General features: G+C 45.1%; 1 protein-coding gene across 2 annotated transcripts in view; it reads right to left on the bottom strand.

Annotated features, from left to right (window-relative positions):
* kcnk2a (potassium channel, subfamily K, member 2a) overlaps positions 1-26,242 on the bottom strand; it is a 115,923-nt gene that overhangs the window by 53,620 nt on the left and 36,061 nt on the right. Inside the window, exon 3 of one of the 2 annotated variants that reach the window (XM_055639742.1) lies at positions 6,649-6,694. The exons of the other annotated variant lie outside the window; for it this stretch is intronic. Within the exon in view, the coding sequence (XP_055495717.1) occupies positions 6,649-6,694 (46 nt within the window). The remainder of the gene's footprint in view (positions 1-6,648; positions 6,695-26,242) is intronic. 2 annotated transcript variants of the gene reach the window in all.

The raw sequence follows: 26,242 nt of genomic DNA on the forward strand, positions 1-26,242 counted from the left end.
ATCTACTTCATTGGAGACCTTCAGATGGACTATCTTTGATGCATACTTTACTAGCTTGTATCTTGCACAAAACATTATTCGCGTTATTTCCTTTCATTTGAATTTGTACACCGTGGATGGCTCAAGGGCCTGTCCCACGATGCGAGTTCACCCAAGAGCTCTCCCGAGTTTAAAAAAAAAATGTGGTAAGTACGTAGAATGTACGTAGCGGGTACATCGGAGCTCGTGAATGTCTCGTAACGGCTCGCAATGCTAACGGCGGGTACTCGGGAAATGTGAAAACTCGTGACGTTTTTTCAAAAGTGTGAAAAATTTCCAAGAAAAAAAATACTCGTGATGAGGTACCACGAGTTTGATTTTTTTTTTTTTTACCTCGGGAGAGCTCTTGGGTGAACTCGCATTGTGGGATAGGTCCTTCAATCTTAATCATGTGTTGTCTTTCCTCTGACTGGTTATCACACAACAACAGCTTTTCACTGTCTCGATAAATGTGACAAGAAATTAAACTAAACTAATAAACTAAACTTCATTAGGCATCATTGTTCAATGCCACACATGGAAGGTCAGTGCGCAGAACACCACTCCTTTAATAGGCTAGTGTACAGACTGTGTCAGGGTTTGTTCTGAAATATTTGCACGATAGGACTGCATCACCGTTTCTGTCTCAGGCGACAATGCTATCCATTATTTATCAGTACAAAGAACCTCACATTTTGTGGTCTAGAGTATCATAAATCCTCTACCAGGAAACAATTTCATATTATCTATATGAGGTCACGCTGTTACACTTCTGTATCTGCGAACACTGTGTCTTTGTGTCTCAGCGTTCATCTCCATACATTTTCCTAACTGAATACCATGTCACACACAATTCCTTCACCAGCCTACCACTCCATACATTCCTCTTCCACTCACAGTGCCACTCTCTCTCTCTCTCTCAGTTTACGGATTGATTGTGCCCCCTGTCTGCATCATGTTTTAGTCCATGTCAGCCTACAGTCCCACCGCGCTCTACGTCTTGAGTACGTATCCGTAATCAGTTCACAGAAACTCTCTCTTTGTGCCAGCCATATTGCTACAGGTCATACTATAACACCGTCTGTTTCCGATTACATTGTCACAGAGTCATAGAGTCATAGAATCATCGAGTCATAGAATCCTGGAGTCACAGAATCATAGAGTCATACGACTTGAAGGTAGACACAAAAAGCTGGAGTAACTCAGCGAGACAGGCAGCATCTCTGGAGAGAAGGAATGGGTGACGTTTCATGTCGAGACCCTTCTTCATGGTCATACGACTATGTTTTTTACTTGGAATGTTTTTAACGATGTTTTTACATTGGAATAAAATTTCACATATTCACTGATGGAGTGCCATACATTCTGAATCGAGCTAGAATGCCACACTTTTTTAAATGGGGCTAAAATAAAGTCGTATAAAGTGCCATATTACCATTGTGAACCCACAATTTCTGAAATAGGCTACAGATTCACACTTTCTCTACCAATGTAAAACAGGTGATGCAGCGGTAGAGTTGCTTCCTTACAGTGCAAGAGACCCGGGTTCGATCCTGACTACGGGTGCTGTCTGTAGAGAATTTGTGCATTCTCCAAGTGGCACTGTACATGGCAGCCTCACCGACAGCCTGTCTTGTCTTGTCCCTTTCTTCTTTTGTTGTTTTTAGTCTATTTTTACTTGTATGGTTTAGAGTCTTTAGTTTTTGTTCTATGTGGCGTGGGGGGGGGGGGGGGGGGGGGGGATTGGGGGGAAAACTTTTTCCGTATCATATCTCCGTCTGCACTGCGGCGTTAACATCATGGAGCTGGTGGCCCCTTTGTTAGGGATCGACTTTGGGAGCTCCAAACGCCCCAATCGCAGGAGTCTCGATTGCCCCAATGCAGGGGCTTTGATCGCTGACTGTGGATGTTTCCATTACCCCGACCACGGGAGAAAAGGAGGAAAGAAGTAACAAGTTATTTGCCGTGAGTGCAGTGATAGCACTGGTTGCAGGGACTTCACGCCCCGAGGACATCCCAGAGACTAGTGCGAGTGTGGACGGCTTTCGGACTGTTTGGGCGGACAGGGACTGCAGTGAGAGTGACAGTGGCCGGTACAACTCTGGTCACATCACGGTGAAGGAGCGAGTTTGTGGCTAGACATTGAACAGATGACTGTGTGCCCTGGGGATTCTCACACGCCGCTGCGGTGGCTGTTTATGTTTAATCTTTATGTAATTTTGTATCTTGTTGCTTTTTCTATGTTGGACTATGGCAAATCAAATTTCACTGTACCTCGGTACACGTGACAATAAAGGACCATTGAACCATTAATGACGTGGGTTTTCTCTGGGTTCCTCCCACATTCCAAAGACATACAGGTTTGTAGGTTAGTTGGCATCTATAAATTGAAATTGTCCCTATGGTGTAGTACAGTGTTAATGTATGGGTTTATTGCTGGTTAACGTATATTCAGGAGGCTGAAGAGCCTGATTACATGACATATCTCTAAAGTCTAAAATCTAAAAAACAATTTTTGCATTAGATTAGTGTCACAATTTCTGCATTAGGCTATAGTCTCACATTTGCACTTGCAGCACAGTATGCATAGTCAGAAATCCCCTGGGGGGGGACACAGGGGGACACACGTCCCCTCCATGTTTTGAGAGGTGGGGGACAATCCTCCCCATGTTTTGTAATCCGGATTTTGAAATTCGGTGAAAAAAAAATCTATTAAAAATTTCCGCAAGACAGTGGGGGTGGGACTGATGAACGAGGGCGCCGATTGGACGAGAGAGACGTCGGGCAGCAGGCAATGTGGGGGGTGGGGGACATGATGATTCAGCGCGATGATTGGAGGACTGAGGTGTCGGTCAGAGGCGGAAGTAGGGGGTGGGGCTGAGGATAGAGCGCGGTGATTGGAGGAGGGAGACGTCCTGGTGGAGCAAAGATCATAGAGTGGAGCTTGAATTGGCCCGTTTGCTGGGCCTTTCATCGCCCAATGCGGCTTAAAATCAGCTGCGGGATCTTCCACCACCCTGGGGTCAAGTTGCTGTGTCGAGGCGATCGAGGCTCCCGATGTTGAAGTCACCACCGGGGAAAGGAAGATCCCGCGGCCGAAGGCCCCGCAAACGGGCCGATTCAAGCCCCACAGTTCGGGATGGACGAAGCTGCTGTTGCTGGAGTTCAGAGTCGGTCACCAACCAGGTCAGCCTCCGATGTTATCGACCACAGGACCCACGGCCGAAGCCTCTGAAGCCTCGTGTGTGTGTGCGCATGTGGCCACCAAGAAATTGTGTCGTCGTCCCCCCCATGTTATGACAGCGATTTCCACCCCTGCCAGTATGGTACGTTTTTATATAAAGGCTACAGTATCACGACTTCAATACAGGTGAACAGCCATATCGTATATACAAACTCACAGTGCCACACATTCTATGTTAATATACAACACAAGGTTTTCCTGAATGTGTCTGAAGAAGGGTCCCGACCCGAAACGTCACCCATTCCTTCTCTCCAGAGATGCTGCCTATCCCCCTCCAGCTTTTTGTGTCTATCTTCGGTTTAAACCAGCATTTGCCATTCCTTCTTACACAACGCTTTCCACAACAGGCTTCGTCAGATCTTAGTGTCTTGCTTTTATATTAAGGTATGTAGTAGCTGCAGTTTCTGTATCAAAGTACTATGTTCTCAGCCTGAGTATTGTGCCAAGGTTTCTGAAGCAGGCTCCAGTGCCATTCGCTCTCTGGCAGATCAGAGACCCACACTTCTCATATCAGGCAGCTGTGTCATGATTCATTGGCATGTATAAAACAGGCAATGGTGTCACCATTTCTCAAATCAGCATTAGTAGCATACTTCTGCTATCAGTCCACTGCACCATGATTACTTGGAACGGCTTCACTGCAATTCTGCATCAGACTACCTTGCCACACATTCTGTCAGACTACAGGCTCAATACAACATACCGTGCGTGCACTAATATGAGCTCGACGCATTCATGTTTTTAAGCAACTTTAAATCTTTACTGTAGCTCTATTTTCTACTTACGTACTTTTCTCTTATGCTGACTATGAATCCAACTTGCTTGAAGGAGGCCATTCCCATCCTGATCATCTCTGTTCCTGGCTCGCTTGCATTTCCTCTTTATTTCACTCTTTCACTATGATCTGCGGCCTACCATCGATGGAGTTGGAGGCCTCCTCAGACTGACTTTGTGCCCCACCGCGGGGCGTGGACTTAACATCGGAGCCGATCCCTTGCCTGGGATCACTCCAACCGCGGCCTGTGGACTTATCATCCCTTGCCTGGGATCGCTCCTGTGGACTTATCACCAAGGGCTCGCAGTCTCGGGAGAGGCCGAGTCGGGAAGCTCCAACAACACAGAGGCTCGACCAGCCCTGACCCGGGGTTTGACAGTCCGGCGCGGGGGAGCTGACATCCCCCGATGCAGGAGCTGATCGCCCCGATGCGGAGGGCTCAACCGCTGGCTACGGGAGTCAAGATTGTCCCGTCAACGGAAGGCTCGAGGCCCCCGACCACAGGAGAGCAAAGAAGGGAAGAGATTTAAACTTTTTTCGTCTTCCATCACAGTGAGGAATGTGGAGGAGTCACTGTGGTGGATGTTTATGTCAAAATGTATTTTGTATGTTCTGTTGCTTTTATTTGTACGACTGACTTGGCAAATGATATTCCTTGTAAGTTGCAAAACATACTTGGCTAATAATGTATTATTGTGATTAATTCTAAATTATTTTTAATATATGTCACTTCACCAATCTCACGCCTGCTCACCGCTTACGGTAAGTTGCAAAGTTTGCCCTGAACCTGCCTTACTTTGAGAAGCAAAAGTCACACCTGTGATTATTAAACTGGGCAGCTCCCCTCCAAACACCATTTTCAACCCCTTCCCCCTTCCCCCTCAACACCACCAACAACATCACCAACTTTGATTCTACCATCTCCATCTTGTTTGTTTACTGTAAATCCATGAACTAGGTGATTGGAATTGCCAATTGTTTGCTGCACATCCAATATTAAGATGAGAAGCTTATCAGCTTTCTGTAAAGTTTAATGAAGTTGGGCAAGATGTTTCACTCCAACAATGATGCTAAGACCATGGTGCTTCACTCTTTGTATCAGGCTTCAGTGACGCACTTTAACATCAGGCAGCACTGTGGCATGATGGTAGAGTCTCTGCCTTACAACGCCAAAGACCCGGGTTCGATCCTGTCTACGGGTTCATTCTGTGCAGAGTTTGTACGTTTTCCCCATGACAGGCGTGGGTTTTCTCCGGGTACTCTGGTTTCCTCCCGCGCTCCAAAGACGTACATGTTCGTAGGGTAATTGGCTTCAGTAAAATTGTAAATTGTTCCAAATGTGTAGGATAGTGTTAGAGTGTGGGGATCGCTGGGCAGCGCTGGTTCAACGGACAAAAGGGCCTGTTTCTGTGCTGTATCTCCAAACTAAACTAAAGTGTTGCAATTTCTATTGCCAGACTGCAGTGCCATCCTTCTGTATCATACTAATGACCCATACAGTGTACCCCAAGTTAAATTGGCATAATGTCTACACGAGGCTACAGATTGCATAGCAGACACCAATGCCACAATTTCCTTCTTTGGTGACAGTGCCATGTTTTCTCTAACACTCTTTATTGTCACTTGTTCCAGAGCAGACTGCCAAATGACATTTCCTACGTCAATGTACAGTCATACCAACTGTATCAAACTCATTCTGTTTCAGGCCAATTGCACTCTTGCTCCAACAGGCGCAATGCCTCTTCCATCAGTCGGCAGTGTTTCACATTCTGCAGCAGGTTGCAATGCTCTAACTTGTGTGTCATACTTCAGTGTCATACTTTTTTTGTATCATGCCACTGTGCCACACGTTCTCCATCAGGCCAATGTCCAGTATCAGGCATTCACTTTGCATTGCTGCTGCAGGTTGTAGTGTTACACTTGCTGTGTTGTACTGCAATGTCAGGTTGTGTTACCGAAGATAGACACAAAGTGCTAGAGTAACTCAGCCGGTCAAGGCAGCATCTCTGGAGAAAAAAGGTGAGTCACATTTCGGGTCAGAACCCTTCTTCAGACCCAACCCGAAACATCACTCATCCTTTTTCTCCAGAGGTGCTGCCTGACCCACTGAGTTACTCCAGCACTTTGTCTCTGTCTTTGGTATAAACCAGCTTCTGCAGTTCCTTCCTAAATCCAGGTTGCATTATGTCAGGCCACAATGCCTCATTTCCTGTAACTATTCAATGTGTTTTAATTCCTGAACCAGTGCACTGTGGCCTGTGTTCTATATTAGATAACAATGCAAGAATAAGTGCGACATTTCCCATCACAGGCAACAGTGTCAGACTACATTCTGAAAAACCTTTGCCATCTTTCCACTTAAAAGCAATTGTATTATATTGTGGACCGCCTTTCTCCCAGCGTAAATTAAAATTCTACTGTCTGCAATATGGGCAAGGTTATTACAGAGGAGGAGCACAAGAAGGGTCTCGGCCCTCAGTCTGAAGAAGGGTCTCGACCCGAAACGTCGCCCATTCCTTCTCTCCAGAGATGCTGCCTCACCCGCTGAGTTAACCCAGCATTTTGTGTCTACCAATGTTATTACATATTTTACAGTAACAATGAAACTTACCAACAAAACTGAAAATACTGGAAAAGCACTGCAAGTTACTCAGCATCTGTAAAAAGAAGACAGGTTAGAATTGGAGGTAGAACCTTTCTCATCGATGGTGAATAACCTAATGCACTATATATATATCCAAAAGGTTTAGCTTTTATTTAAGACTTCCAACATCAATTGATTCTTTTTTAAAGTTTCCCCTTTTCCTGTAAATGTCTTTTTTTTGTTCTTATTTACTGTCATTAGCATTTAGTTCGACTAACATGGCCTCTATTTTCAAAGCCTGTGATTTGGCAGTACAATTTTCTTATAGCTACCATTCCTTAAACTGAAGAGAGTTGCAACCAAGTCTGTGGCTGTAATTCTCAGAAAGCAATTCAGAGAATATCTCAGCCTGCAACCTGACAGGTTGATTCTTTCAATCCAATTGCACGCCTTACCATTCTGAATGAATTGATACTCCGCAAGCAATTTTCCCCAAAAAGGAATTAATATAGATGTTTCACTTTTATCAGAAATAAATTAAAGGAAAGCTAAAATGCAAATTGCACAATTGATTACTAGAATCTACAATTTTTTTCTTAGAAATATACTTGGAATTTGATGAGGATGATTCCAAATCTAAATGCAAAAGTCTTTTCTCACATTGTTACAGAATCTGAGATGCTGTGCTTTTTTTTATTGAATGGTTTTAAATTGATACACGAAGTAAATCTTGACAAATGTGTTCAGGGAAGATCTAAGAGAAAAAAATACCTCCTCAGCACCAAATAACAGGAGTTAATATGTTGTCTCCCAAACAGAAAATAGTGGACAGAACAAAAGCTTTAGGGAGGTTTAGGGAGCAGCTGGTTTTATGCGGTTTTCCTTACTTGCGTGAAGTTGCAAGCAATGATATTGAACATATTTATTACATTATTTGTGGGTTGAAGAATGCTTTACAACATCTGTTCATCTTCTGAATTCTTGCAGAGTAACACACTAAGCACAGCAACTGGATTTGCTTTACTGTACTTTAGAGATACAGCATGGAAACCGGCTGTTTGACCTACACTGACCAGTGATACACCAGCACTATCCTACACACTAGGGACAATTTGCAATTTTGCAGAAGCCAATTAACATACGAACCTGAATGTTTTTGGAGTGTGGGAGGAAAACGGAGCACCTGGGTAAAACCCATGGAGTCACAGGGAGAACGTACAAACTCCGTGCAGACAGCAGCCTTAGTCGGGATCAAACCTGGGTCTCTGGCGCTGTAAGGCAGCAAATCTACCACTGCGCCACTGTGCTGCCCCTAGTAAACACAAAATCATCCCTTGTTTTGGTTCCCTTTTCCTCTGTCATTTAGAAATTTGGGTATTAAGCATTGCATAGATTGATGATGGAAAATCCATGGGACATGCAATGTGGTTCATAGAACATAAAACAATACAAAACAGGAACGGGCCCTTCAGCCCACAATGTTCAAGGTTCATTTTTACTCTACCAAGCAGGCGTGGATACTCGACTTTAATTTAGATGGTTATAAATGGAACTTCGGAAAAAAAGGACGGAATTTATTTAGCATGTGTGATGGCTTCAAGACTCTCCAAAATGCACTCCTGTCATTAGGTCCCTCTGTATTGCAGTTTCTGCTGTAACATGGGAAATACAATAGCAAACTTTCAAACATCAAGCTCCACGAATAACGATGTGATGATTTGCTTTCTTTGATATGCTGAGTGAACAAACATTATTGCCCAGGATACCAAGGCTAACCCTGCTCTCCTTAGGAACTGGGCTCAAGATTGTATTTGCTGGGAGATTGAACAGATAGGGTCCTTTGTTGCATTATGCAGTTGCGAACAAATGTCATCCTACAGAACATCTCATATTTCACTTGGGCAGCTTACAGCAAAGATCATAGATTATAGCCCAGTGGTATGAATATTGATTTCTCTCACTTCAGGTAGCCCCAGCATTCCCTCTCTTTCCATCCCTTCCCCACCCAAATCGCACCAGCTTCTCATTTTCGCCCGACAAACAGCTAACAGTGGAATGTTTCCTTTATCATCAATAGTTTTTTGCATATCTTTCATTCATTGTTCTTTATCTCTCCACATCACCGTCTATATCTCTCCCTTATCCCTAGCAAGTCCAAAGATGGGTCTCGACCCGAAACATCACCCATTCCTCCTCTCCAGAGATGCTGCCTGTCCCGTTGAGTTACTCCAGCTTTCTGTGTCCTTCGCTTTAAACCAGCACCTGCATTTCCTTCTTACACAGACGACATTCTAAAATGTAATCAATGGAATACGACAACAATTGAGCTTTTTTTAACCACATAAAATGGTAAGATTAAACAAGAACTTACCAGTTTGAAATTTGATCGTTATTTTATGAGGAGTAACGTTGAGGGGCTACGTGAAGAACCCCGCCAGGACGCATGCGTGTCATTCTTCAAAGCAGCGGTGTGAAATCACAGATAACTGCAATGACTAAACATAGTAAGATTAGAGAAGAGATACCAGTTGAGTATATGATCGAGGGTGGGAGCGGAGGGCACGTATTCCCTCAACGTTACTCCTCATAAAATAACGATCAAACTTCAAACTGGTAAGTTCTCGTTTAATCTTACTATTTTACTTTGGAGTCACGTGAGTGACTACGTGAAGATTTTAAAGCTCTGTGATTTCATGCCGTGGAATCGAGTCCATGCATCACATCTGCCTTGATTATGGGGAGAATAGAGTTAACATCATTACACATCAATACGATATTGGGAACCCAACGATAAAAATATTAACACCAATTATTGCCCCTATTTATGGGGTAAATGATATTACAGAACTCAAATTTGTTTCTGCAAATGTTCCAGGTTCAAAGACTGGTTTGTTATAAAGTTGTTGGAAAGATTCCTCCGTTGACCATCCTGCTGTCTTGAGGATGTGGTCCATAGGAACGTCCAACTTCATAGCTGCCGATGTAGCTGCAGCCCTCGTGGAGTGAGAGTTAAGATGCCAGTGTCTACAGCCTTTATTAGGACCTGTTTTAGCCATCTAGAGATGGTCCGGACTGTCACTGTTTTGAGTGGCTGTTTGTAGCTGATTAAAGTGACACATCTTCCCTCTGATGATCTTAGTATACTCCATATATAATAGTAAGTGTGTTACAATACAGAGACGACCATCTGTCGGGTAGGCCCTGAATTCTGTTTTTAGGCCTGCTGACCCCTGTCTGTTCTGTTTGACTATTTCATTGTTGTGAAAAGTTAAATTTCCAGATGAATAATCATGTTGCCCAAGCTTTGTTTCTGTTGTGACCCTTTGTGCCGTGACCAAGGCCATCAGCATGACTGTTTTCATAGTCAGTTTCTGTAGGGACAGAGCTGTAGCTGGAGACCAGTTTCTTAACATGGTCAGTACAATGCTCACATCCCATATTTGGGAGTACCTGGTTCTTGGTACTTTGCCCCTCATGAGTTTGGTTACCAGGGTGTGTCCCAACAGAATGCCGCTCTGTTCCTTGCGACAGGTATATTGACAGAGCACTTCTGGCGCAGTTGATGGCACTATGACTGAGCCTCTCATCGTAATGAAGGTTTGCCAGGAATTCCAGAACAGGCGGGATGTTCATAGATCTGTGGGTGATGTTTATTGTTGTGACAGTACTTCCCATTTCTTGATGACACCAAGTACTGATTTTTTGGGGGACTGTCTGTGGCCCGCTGAAATAATTCCACATTTGGTCCGCCAGTCCCAGGTGTAGAAGAGGTGCTTTCAACTCTATAAATTAATAGGTTTATATATAATTATGACATGGGTAACTCCCCTTGTAGCGCGAAGAACCAGTAAATTAGGTCTATGATGGATGGTGATGCATGGTTCTAAAACCATGTCGATATCACCGGGACCCATGGTTGAGTAGGCCAATCAGGTACTATCAAAATACCAGACGCGGAGTCTACCGTCCCTAAATATCCCGACTGATAGGCAGAAGGAGGGATGCATAAATTATCCCCCAAAGCAGCGAAGATGCATCTGTAGCCACTACCCCAGGTTCTGGTTCCCAAGACATAATTCGATAACTGGTGAGAGCATGGATGTGAATAGGTCGTTATCTGGTGTTCCATACCATGCTGTTCCAGCAATACATTTTTTATCCAACATCCATACAGTGTTCTAGACTTAGCATGACCTGTTGTCTGCCACTAAATTCAGTTTACATGGTAAGTTGGTAGCCGATATCCAAATATCTATCTGGATACACTATTGCCAAATTGTGTTGGCCAGATAGCCAGATGTCGATATGTTTCCACCCATATGGTTGACATATGCTGCCACGGTGGTGTCTAACATACTGGTGATATAACCCAGAACAATATGACTTAAAGCCATGGCATGCACTCACTTCCCCAGGTATTTATGCCCTGCGTTTGTAATGATGCCTCCTGTGCATTCCATCTCCCCCATAGCTGGAGATGGAATTAGTAGCATCCCAATCCAAGTGCCCATCAGTATGTAGTTCCATAGACGGGTAGCTGTTAATGTTTGGATTGGAACAATGCCTAATGTTATGTTTCCACCATTTTAGTACCATAGTGGCCTTCTGTTGGTAGCTTCATAGGTCTGTCAGAATCACCCCCATAATTTTTTGAGTGCACGCATGATTGCGCATGATTAATTTGATAATGTAACGGTCCGATTTATGTGGCTGGAACACAGCCACTAAATGCCAATTATTCTACTACCAGTCTGATGGATGGTTTAGTTTACTGCAAACCTCCATTAAGGCTGTACCCTTTCTTACGGCAAAGTCACTGACATGTGAACTGTGTTAAGGGTGAACCGCAGATGATCCATTGTGTTAAATACATCTGTGGTCCCCTCCAATGAGTACTGTAAAGCAAGCATATTTTAATACGATGTTTGCCATTTAGTACTCTAGGATCAATACCTTTGCAGTAACAAAGGTTCCCATCTAGTAATGAATATAAAGTACGAAAGTATTCAAATTAGACAAATCAATGATGTTGTGGCAACCCCCATCTGTATTATGATAAAGATATTTGGACACGAATTCCTGTGATTCGTGTTGGTGGTCCTCCATTACTCCTATTTTATTTGGGCACTTGTCAAGTTCTTCACCTGTTAAGTAAAGATGCCTCCAAATTTTAATATTGGAGGTATGGAGGTTCCAGGTTTGCATAGGCCTGCAAATTAGGGTCTAAAGTCGGTTGGATGGTACTTTTTCCTAATGCTGTTACTCGTATTGGTAGTTTGCAAAATAAGGCCAGTGCATCCTGGTGATCTAGTGTGCGTGTCGTGTCTTTGTTTATTGTGCGGGCAAACCCGTCCCGCTGGTAGGACTTTTAGAACTTTCTTTTGTTTCAATTCCGTGCCCTGCCATGTTTTCAAATACACTGGTTGATACTGGGAACATTCAGTGTTTTGCAGTTCCCTAATGGTAAGTGTCTTCCAATAGGTTTTCTGCACCCCATGTGCACTAGGGGTATGTTCTGCATCCCTGTTCAGGTGCAGCCCAGAATTGACCCCCCTATACTCCCCTCTGACCCTCAGTGTTCCCCTCTGATGAGGGAGAAACACTGTGCAGCCCTACACGAGGTACTGCTGTGGGGCTTACTACCTGCCCACTGTGGCTAGCCTCCATCTCCCGGTGCCTGCCACTTGGGGTATTTCCTCCAGCAGCCGTTCCAACTGGCTCTTATGCTCTCGGGCATAGGCCACTCCCGGCTGCTGCTGATCCTGCAGCCGCTCCAACCAGCTCTAATGCTCTCGGGCACTGGCCGTCGCGGCTGCTCCTAAAACCGCTCCAACCGGCCCCAATGCGCACGGGCACTGGCCGCTCGCGGCTATTCAGAGTCGGACTCCTCGGAGTCAACGACCCTGTTAGTTTTTGCTTCCCTCTCCCGCCCAGCTTGGCCAGTGCGGGAGCGAAGTCGGGAGCGAAGTCGGGAGCGAAGTCGGGCACAGCTGTTCCCATTACGGGAGATTAGCGTGCCTTTGGCTGCTGCTGCCGGCTGCCCGCAACTCCGCGGTTCTCCCCCGCCAGCTTTCGTGGATCCGGTCCATGTCTCCATCTAAAAGGTAAATGGAAGGAACGCAGAGCCTTCTTACCTGCTGTTCCCGGCTTTCAAATTTTTCCGCTAAGGGAACATCGTTCCTCCTGCTGTGACTCGTTGCAATGCGTGTAGCGATATGGCACGCATGCGTCCTGGCGGGGTTCTTCACGTAGTCACTCACGTGACTCCGAATTAAAATCAACAATGACTCTCATATCAGAACTTTAGTTGGACAGAAAGTCCGAACAAAAATATTTGTTGTACTAGGTCTTTCCATCAGGTTGCAAAATACCGTGCTGGCTATTAAGTAAGTTAATTAAACCAGAATGTTGATAGCTTTGTTTTATGGGGAGAATTGTATATAACGGAACTGAGCATCACAGGAACAAGCCCTTTGAGCACAATGTCCCTGCAGATCAAGATGCCAAGTTGACCTTATCTCCTTTGCCTGTTCATGATCTAAATCCCTCCAATCACTGCACATCCATGCAAAGTGCAAAGGTTGGCCTTGTGGACAGTGGAGCCTCATTGGCGGCGGTGGGCCTCAGCGGCGGCATTGGGGCATCGCAAATCCACCCCCGGTCGGTGGTCGATGAGGGCACGGGGGTGTATATGGCGACTATTTGCAAACCTTGGGTATATTTGCAAACCAAGCAAGCAAAGAATTTCACTGTGCCTTGTCACCTGTGTCATCAACGTATTCCATTCCATTAAGTTGGTCCTCTAAAGTTGGTCAAACTACAGTGTTTGTCAAAGTAACTATTTGGCCAAATATGTTGTTCCTACTTCTGGGATTTTGTTTTCTGTGCCTTAAAAGAAGCCATTGCCTGAAGACCACAATGATTTGTTGACCACTTTTGACCCTGAGCAGTGACCGTAATGCAGGTGTAGATGCATTTCTTAGAAAGGTCATAGGACAAGTTGGCTGGAGTTTGTTTTTGTCTCAGCTTGCAAAACAGTGTCAGTCCTTCAGGGAATAGACAACTGCCAGAAGGTAAACTATATAAAGCCGCTGCTAAGGGAGTGGGCACAGATCCGGGAGACCTGTTGTTGATTGTTATGAACAGATTGTGCATTCATGGAGTGAAAGGTCGTGCACTGTGTTAATGACACCCTGAAAATGGGAAAGTGCTGCTATTTGCAGCAACATCACATTCTTACCCTGCGCTTTTCACAAACATGACATCTGTCACTGCGTAATACCAAATCAACTGATATTCTGGAGAGCAGTCTGAAAAAAGGCTGGAGGCAAAGTAAGCTCACGATCATAATTCACTAGCAGCTGCAGCAGTCGGTTACACATCTCGTGGAAGATTGTGCCACAACTCTCTCACTGCCTCCTTGCCTTCTGTTCTTTTACCAATTGCAAACAGGTTGTTTTGAGCCTGTGAATTGTGTTCAGGCTGCAAGCTGAGCTACCTTCAATTAAAGTCATACTCTCTAGTATCTCAGTCCGTCATTTTCTCCAGCTCCACGAGTCACACTGGCAACTTACCTTTCTGAAATTGGGTGAAATTTCAGGGCAGCAGCTTTTGCTCTTGTTCATCAGCCATTTTCAAGTATGTACCACTATGAGCATTGGTTCATCTACTGCCGACACACAGTTTGACCAGAATTGAAAATACATTGGTGTTTGAAAGTTGCCCTGCTGTACACAAGCTTTGTGCATTTTACAACCACATTGTAGGTATTATAGTTATACCACTTATGCCCTAAGTGCTTTAACTACCTAATTGGGAAAGCTGAATACTTTCAGGCTTGCTGAGGTTGGACATCATTGTATCAGCGGAAGCCAACATTGATAGTTAAGTGCTCCTTGGACAGCTCTAATGCACGGACCTTTTAGTTTCCAATTATAGAGCAACAATGCCAGAGTGTTCATAACTGATTTTCTCTCCACATCTTGAGATGAATTATGGCAAATGACAAAAAAAGATGAAGGCAGTTAAAAAAAAAAGAGGATTACATTAAAAACCAAGTTACAGAAAACCATAATCCAGGTGCAAGAAGCAGAATTAGAAATTCAACCAAAAATGCACTGAAATGAAAATGTGACAGCTATTTAACTCATTGCAAGATGGATGGATAAGTTGTGTTGTTAAATCATTATCTTGATTATAACATTGAGCTAACACTAATTACATTGTTTGTTGCATTAGCTCATAACGACAGGTTTAATTTTATGAGAGCTTAGTTTAGGCTGATTAGCATTCACTGAAGTAAGTCAATTAAACCAGAAAGTTGACCGAAAGTTGAAAAGTATTGAAATGTACAGCATGGAATCAGTCTCTTGGGCCCATTGAGTCCACGCTGACCATCGATCACCTATTCACGCTAGTTCTATGTTACCACACTTTCTCATCCACTCCCTGCACATTAGGGGGAATTTGCAGCAAACTATGAGCCTACAAATGCACACGTCTTTCATATGTGGGAGGAAACCAGAGCATCCAGATGAAACCCATGCGGTCAAAGGGAGAACGTGCAAACTCCACAAAGGCTGCACCCGAGGTCATGTTCGAACCTGGGTCTCTGGCTCTGTGAAGCTACAGTATTACCATCTACACTACTGTGCCTCCCTAAACTGTGCCCTCAACTGTGGCACTGCGCTTCCCTGCTTCAATAGTAGGAGAGATGCAAATGGCTCATTAGACAATGTAGATGGTTTATGCATGCAACCTATAATGTAGCTACCTCATCACCATTAACACGCCCTCTCATATCAGTATAACTATAATCTCCTCCCCTTCCTTCCTCCCATTTTGTCCTGGTACGCCTGAAGGCTGGATGCAGCCAGTGCTGGGACGTGTGTGCCATGTGCTATAATAAAGACTCTAGTAAAGGTTACAGTGCGTCAGACCGAGTCCCTTTACATGGTGTCAGAAGTGGGATACGATCCCACGCCTCCAATTGGACGGAGGCCGAGATTTGAGACCTGCCCTCCAACCGCATATTGGAGCGGGCTAGGTTTTTCTCGCGGAAGCAACAGCTAGATGAACCTGTCGAGTGTTTCATCACTGACCTGCGCTACCTTGCTCAGCGGTTCCGTTTCGAGAATATGCGTGACCAGCTCACCAGGGACATTCTAGTTACTGGCATGTTAGACCAGAAGTTACGTGCTGATTTGCTGCAACGACCTGACCTGACCCTGACTCAGGCAATGCATGTGTGTCGCATCGCCGAGGTGGTAGCCCCTACGCATGGGGTGAGGGGATCTGACAGCCGCGCTGTCCATCTGACTGGTGTAACTGGTGTTACAGGGCCACGACGTTTGCAGGACAGCTCCCGCCCTCCACCGCGGCCCGCCCGTACATCTCGGGACCCGCGGGCACCTAAGTGTCCTAATTGTAACTTTGCCCACCCCGTGCAGTCTCAGTGCCCGACTTTCGGAAAATCCTGCAATTTCTGTAAGAAAATGAATCATTTTGCTGCCGCATGCCGTTCCCGTGGGAAAGTGCCTCCAGCTACTAGGCAAATCCTAAACAACCTTCAGCAACTTGATAGTGAGATGGACTCTCAGTCTACTGCCGACACTGCCCACGACTCTGTGATCGAATATTCCATGGGAGAGTCAAGTGTTTACACAGTCCTTCACAGCCACTCTCGCCTCCCTGATCCTTCTGGGCTCATTACGGTGAACAACAAGTCATTCTCTGCTAAACTTGATACAGGACCTGCAAAACTAAGCGAAGTCGCCGTAGCGTCGAGGACAGAAAACACCATTGCTTGCCCGACTTGGGCGGCGACGTCTTCAACGGTCCGCATTGGGTAGTGGGGCCGCCTGATTGCCAAGATTAAGTCCTTGGGGTTGATGCACACCCGTATCTCATCCTTTCCTTTTTTCATCGTGGCGACCATGGTGGAGACCCACTCGGTGGGCTCGCTGACTGACGCCAGAACACCCATATCGACCATGTCCTTTAGCATAGCCTCTACGTTGCCCTTCATGGCGAATGACACTCTGTGCGGCGGGCGAATTACAGGCACCACGGAGATGGTCATCAGCAAGCTCCGTCGCCACTTCGCAACGTTTGGATCTCCGGTCCGGTTACAGACTGACAACGGCCGGCAGTTCACTAGCGCTGAGTTTTAAGCCTTCGCTGCGAAGTGGAACTTCGATCATTACACCAGCAGTCCAGAGTACCCGCAGAGCAATGGCCTGGCTGAGCGCGCTGTGCGCAGTGCAAAGCACCTGCTTGAACAGTCCTATCTCTCTAATGGTGATTTCTACCAGGGGTTGTTGAACCTTCGGAATATATCCAGAGACAGGCTCATGTCCCGCGTTATTCGCCCTCCGATGCCGATTGCCCAGCAGTCTCTGGTGCCCAGGGTCCTGCAGCCTTCTGCCGTCCAGCAGCGAATTGCTCAGAAGCACGAAATCCAGCGCCGCTCGCACGACAAGTCCAGCCGTCCTCTCTCCCCACTACTGCCCGGCCAGGTCGTCCGGTTGCAGACGTCTACCGGTTTCTCCAGGCTCGCTACCGTGGTGGGGGTCGACGATTCTCCGCGTTCCTACTTAGTGGACTATGAGGGCACTATCTACCGGCGCAGCCGCCAGCACCTGTTGGCGGTCAGGGAGCCGAAACCTCCTCCTGCTGTTCCTTATTCTCCTCCGCTTGTGGTGCCCCACTCCAGTAACATGCCCTCTGCCCGTATCATGCCTTGGCCGGTTCGCGTCCCTCGCCTTCCTCCCTCTGCCCTTCCCGGTCTCCGCTCTCCGGTCCGCTCGCCTCCTGCCCGTCTCTCTCTCTCTCCACCTGCCGTTCGTTCCTCCCCTTCTCTCTCTCCTGGTTCCCCGGTGCCTGCCGGTTCCCCCTTGCAGCCGGGGACCCCGCCGGCCTTCTCGTTTGCCCCCTGCTCCTGTTCCTGTTCCCGTTCTGCCCTCTCTTCTTTCGGGTGGGGAGGGTGAGGGTGCTGTGCGCACTCGTTCGGGTCGGGTTGTCAAAGCTCCGGATCGCTACGGAGACTTTGCTTAGTTTTGCAGGTCCTGTATAATTAACCTGCTATTCTTGCAACTTTGTTTAAATTGTATGGGAAAGGATGTAGATGGTTTATGCATGCAACCTATAATGTAGCTACCTCATCACCATTAACACGCCCTCTCATATCAGTATAACTATGATCTCCTCCCCTTCCTTCCTCCCATTTTGTCCTGGTACGCCTGAAGGCTGGATGCAGCCAGTGCTGGGACTTGTGTGCCATGTGCTATAATAAAGACTCTAGTAAAGGTTACAGTGCGTCAGTGCGTCCCTTTACAGACAATATTGCCTATTGTCTATTGCCTGTTGGCTCAACTATTTTTGAAATTCATTCCACAGGAATGGGGAATTTATTGGAAGTTATGATAGAGCACCTGTATTTCCTTTGCAGTGCCCAGCAGGCAGCTAGGCTTGAATGCTGCACTCATGGGGACCACTGCATTCTGAAACTGTAGGGGAAAAAAATGCCTCTCAGATTCCCATTATATCTTTTCCTTCTCATTTTAACCTTTCTTGATTCCTCGACTGGTAAAAAGACTGTGAAAAGACTTTGTGCATTCACCTCATCTATTCCCCTCATGGTATTATACACTATAAGATCACCCCTCAAGACCCTTCTTTAGACAGAAGGGTTTCAACCCGAAACGTCGCATATTCCTTCTCTCCATAGATGCTGCCTCACCCGCTGAGCTCCTCCAGCATTTCTGTCTATCCACTCATTTATTCCTATTCTGTTTTCTCATCTCTTAATCCACACCAATATATTACAGACAAATGTAATGCGCTCTACTTTGTTTGACTATCTAATTTGTGCGCAAAATTGCCAGAATATGACCATTTCCAGAACCATTGCACCTTAGTATTCAATCACATCAAGTACCATTACTATTGACATTCTGGGGATCACCACTGATGGAAATTTGGACTTGAACACACACGGACTCAAACGCACTCACACTGGCTGCAAAAGCCGGTCATAGAGCAGAAATGCGTTTCATTTATTTTTAAAAACATAACACACTTTATTTTGTTTGGTTAGTTTAGTTTTTTGGTTTTAGCTTGTGTTTTGGGGGGGGTTGGGGTTGAAACGGGGTTTGCAGTCTCTCCCTGCGGGGGAATACGACCTTTTTGTCGTATTCCCCTTCTCTGCCTCCGTCTGCGCTCAGAGGCCTAATGGAGCTGACGACCTCGAGGCTCCGGAGGCAGAGCACCGCCAGGACTCGCTCTGAGCTCGCTCCCGTGAGGGTGGTCCGGCTCAGGGCTGGAAGAGGTTGGGACGCTCCCGTGAGGGCGGCCAGCCCGAGGGTGGAACGAGGCTCCCGTCGGAGCGGCCGAGCTCGGGAAGGTGCGGCGCTGGCAGCCCGAGGGAGGTTCGGCGCCCAAGTCGGGGCGGCCCGGTCCAGGGGGAGAAGCAACGCCCAAGTCGGGGCGGCCCGGTCCGGGGGGAGAAGCGACGCCCAAGTCGGGGCGGCCCAGCCCGAGGCTGAAGACGGCACAGTACTCACGCGAGGGTGGCTGGGACGGTGTTCTGGCGGCGGTGGCCTGAGTCCGGGGTTCGGCCGCGGGCAAGCAGCTGCTTCTGCAGGACTGGTGGGCGGCAGCTTCAACCACCCCGGGCCGCGGTGTCTGAGCCGCGGGACTGTTCTTAACATCGCCCGGGGGGGGGGCGGGGGGGGGGGAGTATCGCCCCAGCGCAGAGGGAGAAGAGGAGGGAAGAGACTGCGACCTAAGACTTTTGCCTCCATCACAGTGAGGAGATGCTGGGTGGACTCACTGTGGTGGATGTTAATATGTGTTTATTGTTGTTTTATTGTATGGTATTATATGTATGACTGCTGCAATTTCGTTCAGACTTCGGTCTGAATGACAATAAAAGGCTATCTATCTATCTATCTATTTCTCTTGCATCTACGGATCACCAGCACAAACCCCAACTGGTGACAGGTTACTGAGGATTTATTTAAACAGCTCAGAGAGAGTATGTTTTCCAGCAGCTAAATTCTGTATTCTCTGCTTGTGACTGACACAATGTGTTAGTCTGTCCTTCCTACATCGAAACATAGAAACAGAAATTAGGTGCAGGAGTATGCCATTCGGCCCTTCGAGCCTGCACCGCCATTCAATATGATCATGGCTGATCATCCAACTCAGTATCCCGTACCTGCCTTCTCTCCATACCCTCTGATCCCCTTAGCCACAAGGGCCACATCTAACTCCCTCTTAAATATAGCCAATGAACTGGCCTCGACTACCCTCTGCGGCAGAGAGTTCCAGAGACTCACCAATCCTGAACTGATTTGGCAAGACTGATAACAAATCAGTGTTCGTGAGAAATGGAGTCACCAACTATTTTGAATGTTTCTGATATATCCTTTCGATCCAAGAGAGGAGCCTGTGCAGGGATTGGATTGAAGCAAAGACAAGTGCGAGGGACACAGACAAGGTCGATCACAGGAAACATTTCCTGATCAGTCCGATGTCAAAAGCTGGAGCACAAGAGTTTAGAACGTAAAACAGTACACCATAGGAACAGGCCCTTCAGCCCATAATGTTTGTGCCGAACATGATGCCTCATTTAAACTCATTTGCCTGTACATGATCCATGTCCCTCTATTCCTTGCACTTTAATGTGCCAAAATCTCAAAGCCTCTTAATTTCACCAACGTATCTGCCTCCACCACCCCTGGCCATGCATTCCAGTCCCCCACTACTCTATGTAAAAAAGAACAAACTTCCCCACACATCTCCATTAAACTTTCCCACTCTCACCTTATAGCTATGCTCTCGAGTGTTGAACATTTCCACCCTGGGGGAAAGGTTCTGACTGTCTACCTTATCTATACCTCTCATATGGGGCAAGAGGTTTAGATAGGATTTGAAGATTATTTTTATCAACCAGTGGCCATTGGAATCTGCCAGGATGGGTGGAGAAAGCAGGTACTCTCAACATGTTAGTAAGTAATCAGAAAGCAATTGAATCACCAATGCATAGAAGACTACAGACCGAATGCTTGCAAATGAGAATTGTATAGATGGGTAATTTTTGGTCAGCATGGACATGATGGGCTGATAGGCCTTTTCTGTGCTGTATGATTTGATGAATGTATGACCAAGAGCTATTGGTCTTTGTTTGTCGAGTGGCAAGATTTGCTCCAAAATGGTGGCCTTGTGATTCACAACCAAAACCGAAAGCAAACCAGTACCAATACTGATGCAGATGGCTGTGGAGGCCAAACATTGGCTGTCATTTTTAAAGCAGAGATTGATAGGTTCTAGAATAGTTAGAGTTTCAAAGGTTACGGGGAGAAGACAGGAGAGTAGGTTTGAGAGACAAAGATAGTTCAGCCATGCTCGATTGGCGGAGAAGACTCAATCAGCCGAATGGCCCAATTCTGCTCCTCTGACATGAACGTATGAAAATGTTCAGTCATGCAGCATTGTGATGTATTTTGGGATGAACCTTGGATTACTTCAGCTGTAAGCACATGGGAGTTTATGAACAAACGTGCGTATTTTAGTTTGCTTCAGCAGCAAGGTAATGTGTAGTGCTTATGTCTTATATACACTTGAGGACATCACCATATTATGTAACCATGTTTGCATACTATACATAATCACACCACATTCAGAAACACATGCATTTTGAAAGTATTCTTTTTATATCAACATCCACTGAGAAACCTGATTATGTTCATAACAGGTGGTACTTATAAAAATGTTTCAACAGGAAAGACTGATTAGTTCCTACCTATGTGTGAAAATAGAAATGCCCTCCAGATTTTTCCTGTTTTGTAACAGCCATTGTTACACTTGTTTCCATTTTCCATTCGCTGTACCCAGAAACGCATTGGTTTCTCAGCTGTGGAATTGGCAAACTCAACTGCTTACAGAGTGTGTGATCTCTGGCCATTTGGAATGTTTCTAGAGAATGTGTTGCATCCTATTTTCTTTTCAACTTAGAATTAATTATTTTAATGATGGTGATTAATTTAAAAATCACTAAGCTAATTAATGAGTCAAAAGCATCACTTGAATGATTAGCAATTATTCCATCCCCATTTACAGTTTCCATTGCTGAGAAAAAGCAAAGGATTTGTGCAGAACACAACAAGATCACCCTTTATTCATCTAAACTCCAAAGAATATAGATCTAATTCATTTAGCCTTCGCGATGAGGCAACCCTATCTTCCCAGGAATTAACCAAGTGAATCTCCTTTGGACTGCCATAATTGCTCATATATCCTCACTTAAATAAAAGGACCTAAAGATGGGTCAGCTTGTGCTGGCCAAGCTAAAAAATATCACAAACTCCCTGCTAGACCCCCTGCAGTTTGCATACCGGGCCAACAGATCTGTGGATGACACAGTCAACCTGGGCCTGCACTTCATCCTCCAGCACCTAGACTGCCAGGGGACCTATGCGAGGATCTTGTTTGTTGATTTTAGCTCTGCATTCAACACCATTGTGCCAGAGATACTACACTCCAAACTTTCCGAGTTGACTGTGCCTGAACCCCTCTGTCGGTGGATCACTTCCTTACAGCTCCTGTGAGGCTGGGAGGGCACATCTAGGACCCGCAAACCCTCAGCATAGGAGCACCGCAAGGCTGCGTACTCTCCCCTCTCCTCTACTCTACACTAATGACTTCACCTCCACCGACTCCTCTCTCAAGCTTCTCAAGTTTGCGAATGACACAACCCTGATTGGACTGATCCAGGATGGGGAGGAATCTGCCTACAGACAGGAAGTGTCACAGCTGGCGTCCTGGTGCCATCGCAACAACCTGGAGCTCAATGTTCTTAAGACAGTGGAATTAATTGTAGACTTTAGGAGAGCTCCCCCTCCCCTCACCCCACTCACCATCAACAACACCACAGTCACATCTGTGGAGTCTTTTAAGTTCCTGGGAACCATTATCTCCAAGGACCTTAAGTGGGGGGCTACCATCAACTCCACAGTCAAAAAGGCACAACAGAGGATGTACTTCCTGCGGCAGCTGAGGAAGCACAATCTGCCACAGGCAATGATGGTCCAATTCTATACGGCCATTGTAGAGTCTGTCCTCACCTTCTCCATCATGGTCTGGTTTGGCTCAGCCACCAAGAACGACATCCGGAGGCTGCAGCTAATCGTTCGATCAGCTGAGAAGGTTGGCTGCAACCTTCCCTCCATTGATGAACTGCACACTGCAAGGACCTGGAAGCGAGCGGGTAAGATCATCTCTGACCCCTCTCACCCTGGCCACAAACTCTTTGAATCACTTCCCTCTGGAAGGCAACTCCGGACTGCCAAAGCTGCCACAGCCAGACATAAAAACAACTTTTCCACGAGTATTAGCTCTACTTAATAACCAAAAATCTGTAGCCTCTTTTTGCTCTGGTATTTTATTTCATTCACATGTTTAATCAATAATGTTTTATTATTAATGCTTAATGTTTTATGTATCATTCTTAACTGTCACTGTATTGTCATGTTGTCACTTGTGGGTGGAGCACCAAGGCAAATTCCTTGTATGTGAATACTTGGCCAATGAACTTATTCATTCATTCAAAACTGTACACCATACTATAGGTGTGAGCTCACCCTTTAAATTTGTAACAATTTACCAGGTAGTTGGAAAGGCAAATGGTATGTTGTACCTTCCTGATAACTTTTGCAATTCATGCATAAGAACATCTGAATCTCTCTCCAATACAATCAAATTCTGCAGTCTTTCACCATTTAGATAATAGTCTACAAATTTAGAATTTGTCTTCCTTTTCCTGAATTACATCAAACCATATGCATCAAAAAAATGTGTTTCTATCTTCTAATGACTGTGGTTATAATAGTTTAGTTTAATTTAGAGATACAGTGCAGAAACAGGCCCTTCAGCCCACCAAATCTGCGCCAACCAGCGATCCCATAAACTGACACTATCCTATACACACTAGGGACAATGTACAATTATATCAAGCCAAATAACCTACAAAACCTGTACGTTTTTGGAGTGTGGGAGGAAACCAGAGCACCCGGAGAAAACCCACGTGGGTGACGAGGAGAACCTGCAAACTCCATATAGACAGCACCCGCTGTCAGGATCGAATCTGGGTCTCTTCCGCTACACCACCGTGCCACACCCACACTGCTTTGTGCTTGCTTGATATGAGAATCTCTTTGTGCAAATAACACATAGAACGTGTTGAAAAAAGCAAAGGGAAGAAGTGAAGAAGAAATATGTACTTTAAAGATTAGATTAATTAAAAAGTTGATTGTTTGTCGAAGTGGATGCATTTTGCATTAGAACTATGCGACAAAGTGCAGAATGATAGATCCTTACATGTACCATTAAGCATCAATAATGCCAAGTATCTTCTTTAGAGATAGTTTATTTTTGTTTAGTTTAGTTTACTGTCATGTGTACTGAGGTACAGTGAAAAGCTTTTGTCACATGCTAACCTGTCAACAGAAAGACAATACATGATTACAATCATACTAATATTTATAAAAATAAGGTAAGCATTTGCAAGAAATTAATATCTCTCTCAAACATACTCATAAACACTGATAGTACCAGTAGTGACTCGCATCTTGATGAACTAAATAAAGATTAATCACTACCATTAATACGTCAAGACTGAAGCTATAGATATGCAGATCATTTAAAATCCCCCAAAATATTAAACATGAGGATATTACAGGTTAAAATAAAACGCCTTGCAGTTTACAAAAAGTTTCCTCTTTTATAAGGAGCGGGTAATGTACCAAATATATCCACCAGTAATCTCAGAAACCTCACACGAATAACTGCTGAAATACCACAAGGTTCAGAAATAGATCAAGCTATTTTTTTAAATGAAAAAACCATGTGACTTTTGTGGTCATTCTTGGTGTTTCGTTACATAATCTGCTCTGTTCTGTGTCTCAAGAGGTGGAAATGCTTTCAATATATTTTTGCATGGGGTAGATTTGTTGAGTCATTTCCTGCAAACAGTCAACATTTAATGGAAAGTTGTTCCACAGCTGGAAATGCTCTGTAAATCTGCCAAGTGTTGCCCTATAGTTCACATTCCTGCAATTATTTCCCAAAATAAGTAGATAAACAATTGTGTGTTTACACTTGCCAGCATCAAAATCTCCATAATACATAATAGAGAGAGCCTTGATTTCTCCACACATTCATTCACACAGATATTTTTCATAAATACATAACTAGATGTAAAAATGCATGTCCTCCTGGATATTCAGGTCAATTAAACTACATTGCATCAATATAAGACACTGCCAATTAGTTAGAATTTTACCAGTGCATATATTTACAAACAATGTGTTAATATCCTACTTTCATAAAATTAGGTCATTTCCTTGGATATTCCTTTTACATCCTTCCTTAAAAAGTGGTATATGCCTGCTTATAGGGTCATGCATTGTGGAAACGGGTATTTCGGCATAACTTATCCACACCAGTCAACATGCCCCATCTTCACTAGTCCCTACTGCCTGCATTAGGCCCATATCCCTTCAAATCTGTCCCATCCATATACCTGTCTAAATGTTTCTTAAACATTGCAATAGTACCTGCCTCAACTACCTCGTCTGGCAGCTCGTTCCATACACCCACCACCCTTTGTGTAAAAAAGTTACCCCTCAGGTTACTATTAAATCTTCCCCCCCTCAGCTATGTTCTCTGGTTCTTGATTCCCCTACTCTGGGCACGAGACTCTGTGCATCTACTCAATCTATTCTTCTCATGATTTTGTACACCTCTTTTAGATTCCCCCTCATCCTCCTGCATTCCAAGGAATAGTCCTAGCATGCTCAACACCGCTCCCTATAACCGAGGCCCTCGATTTATATCATTGTCAATCTTCTCTGCACTCTTTCCAGCTTGACAATATCTTTCCTCACCAATTGTGCCCAGCACTGAACACAAACAGAACTGAGCTTCTTGAACCATTGCTATTACTACAGCAAAAACAATATCATAGCATTGTTGAACATGGAGTTCCAGGCTTTTGACCCAATCATGACAAAGGAATGGCAATATTTTTCCAAGTGAGAATAGTGTATGAATTGGAGAAGAGTTAGAGATGGTATTCCCCATCAAAAATAGTCTCACAGTATCAATGCTAATGAACCACATGGAAGAACTGAGCATCTTTTACAGAATGGTGCATTCAAATTGTTCAGTATCTAACAATGCAATAATACAACCCAAAGATGTAAACAAAAGCTTAATTTTGCTCAACAGAACCTGTTTTCCAATAGGAACAGTCATAGAGCGGCTCAGCATGGAAGCAAGCTCTTCAGCTCACTGACCACCAACCACCCATTTATACTAACCCTACACTCATCTAATCTAATTTTATTCTCTCCATATTGTCATGAATTCTCCCCAAATCTACCACTTATTTACACACACGGGGCAATTTACTGCAGCTAATTAGTCTACCAACCTATTCGTATTAGGGACTCTGGGGGATACCAGAGGACACGGAGGAAACCCACGTGGTCACAGGGTAAACGCGCAAACTCCACACGAACAGCATTTGAAGTCGTAATAGAACCCGCGTCTCTGGCAC

Source organism: Leucoraja erinacea, chromosome 8, assembly GCF_028641065.1.
Source record: "Leucoraja erinacea ecotype New England chromosome 8, Leri_hhj_1, whole genome shotgun sequence".
NCBI lineage: Eukaryota > Metazoa > Chordata > Chondrichthyes > Rajiformes > Rajidae > Leucoraja > Leucoraja erinaceus.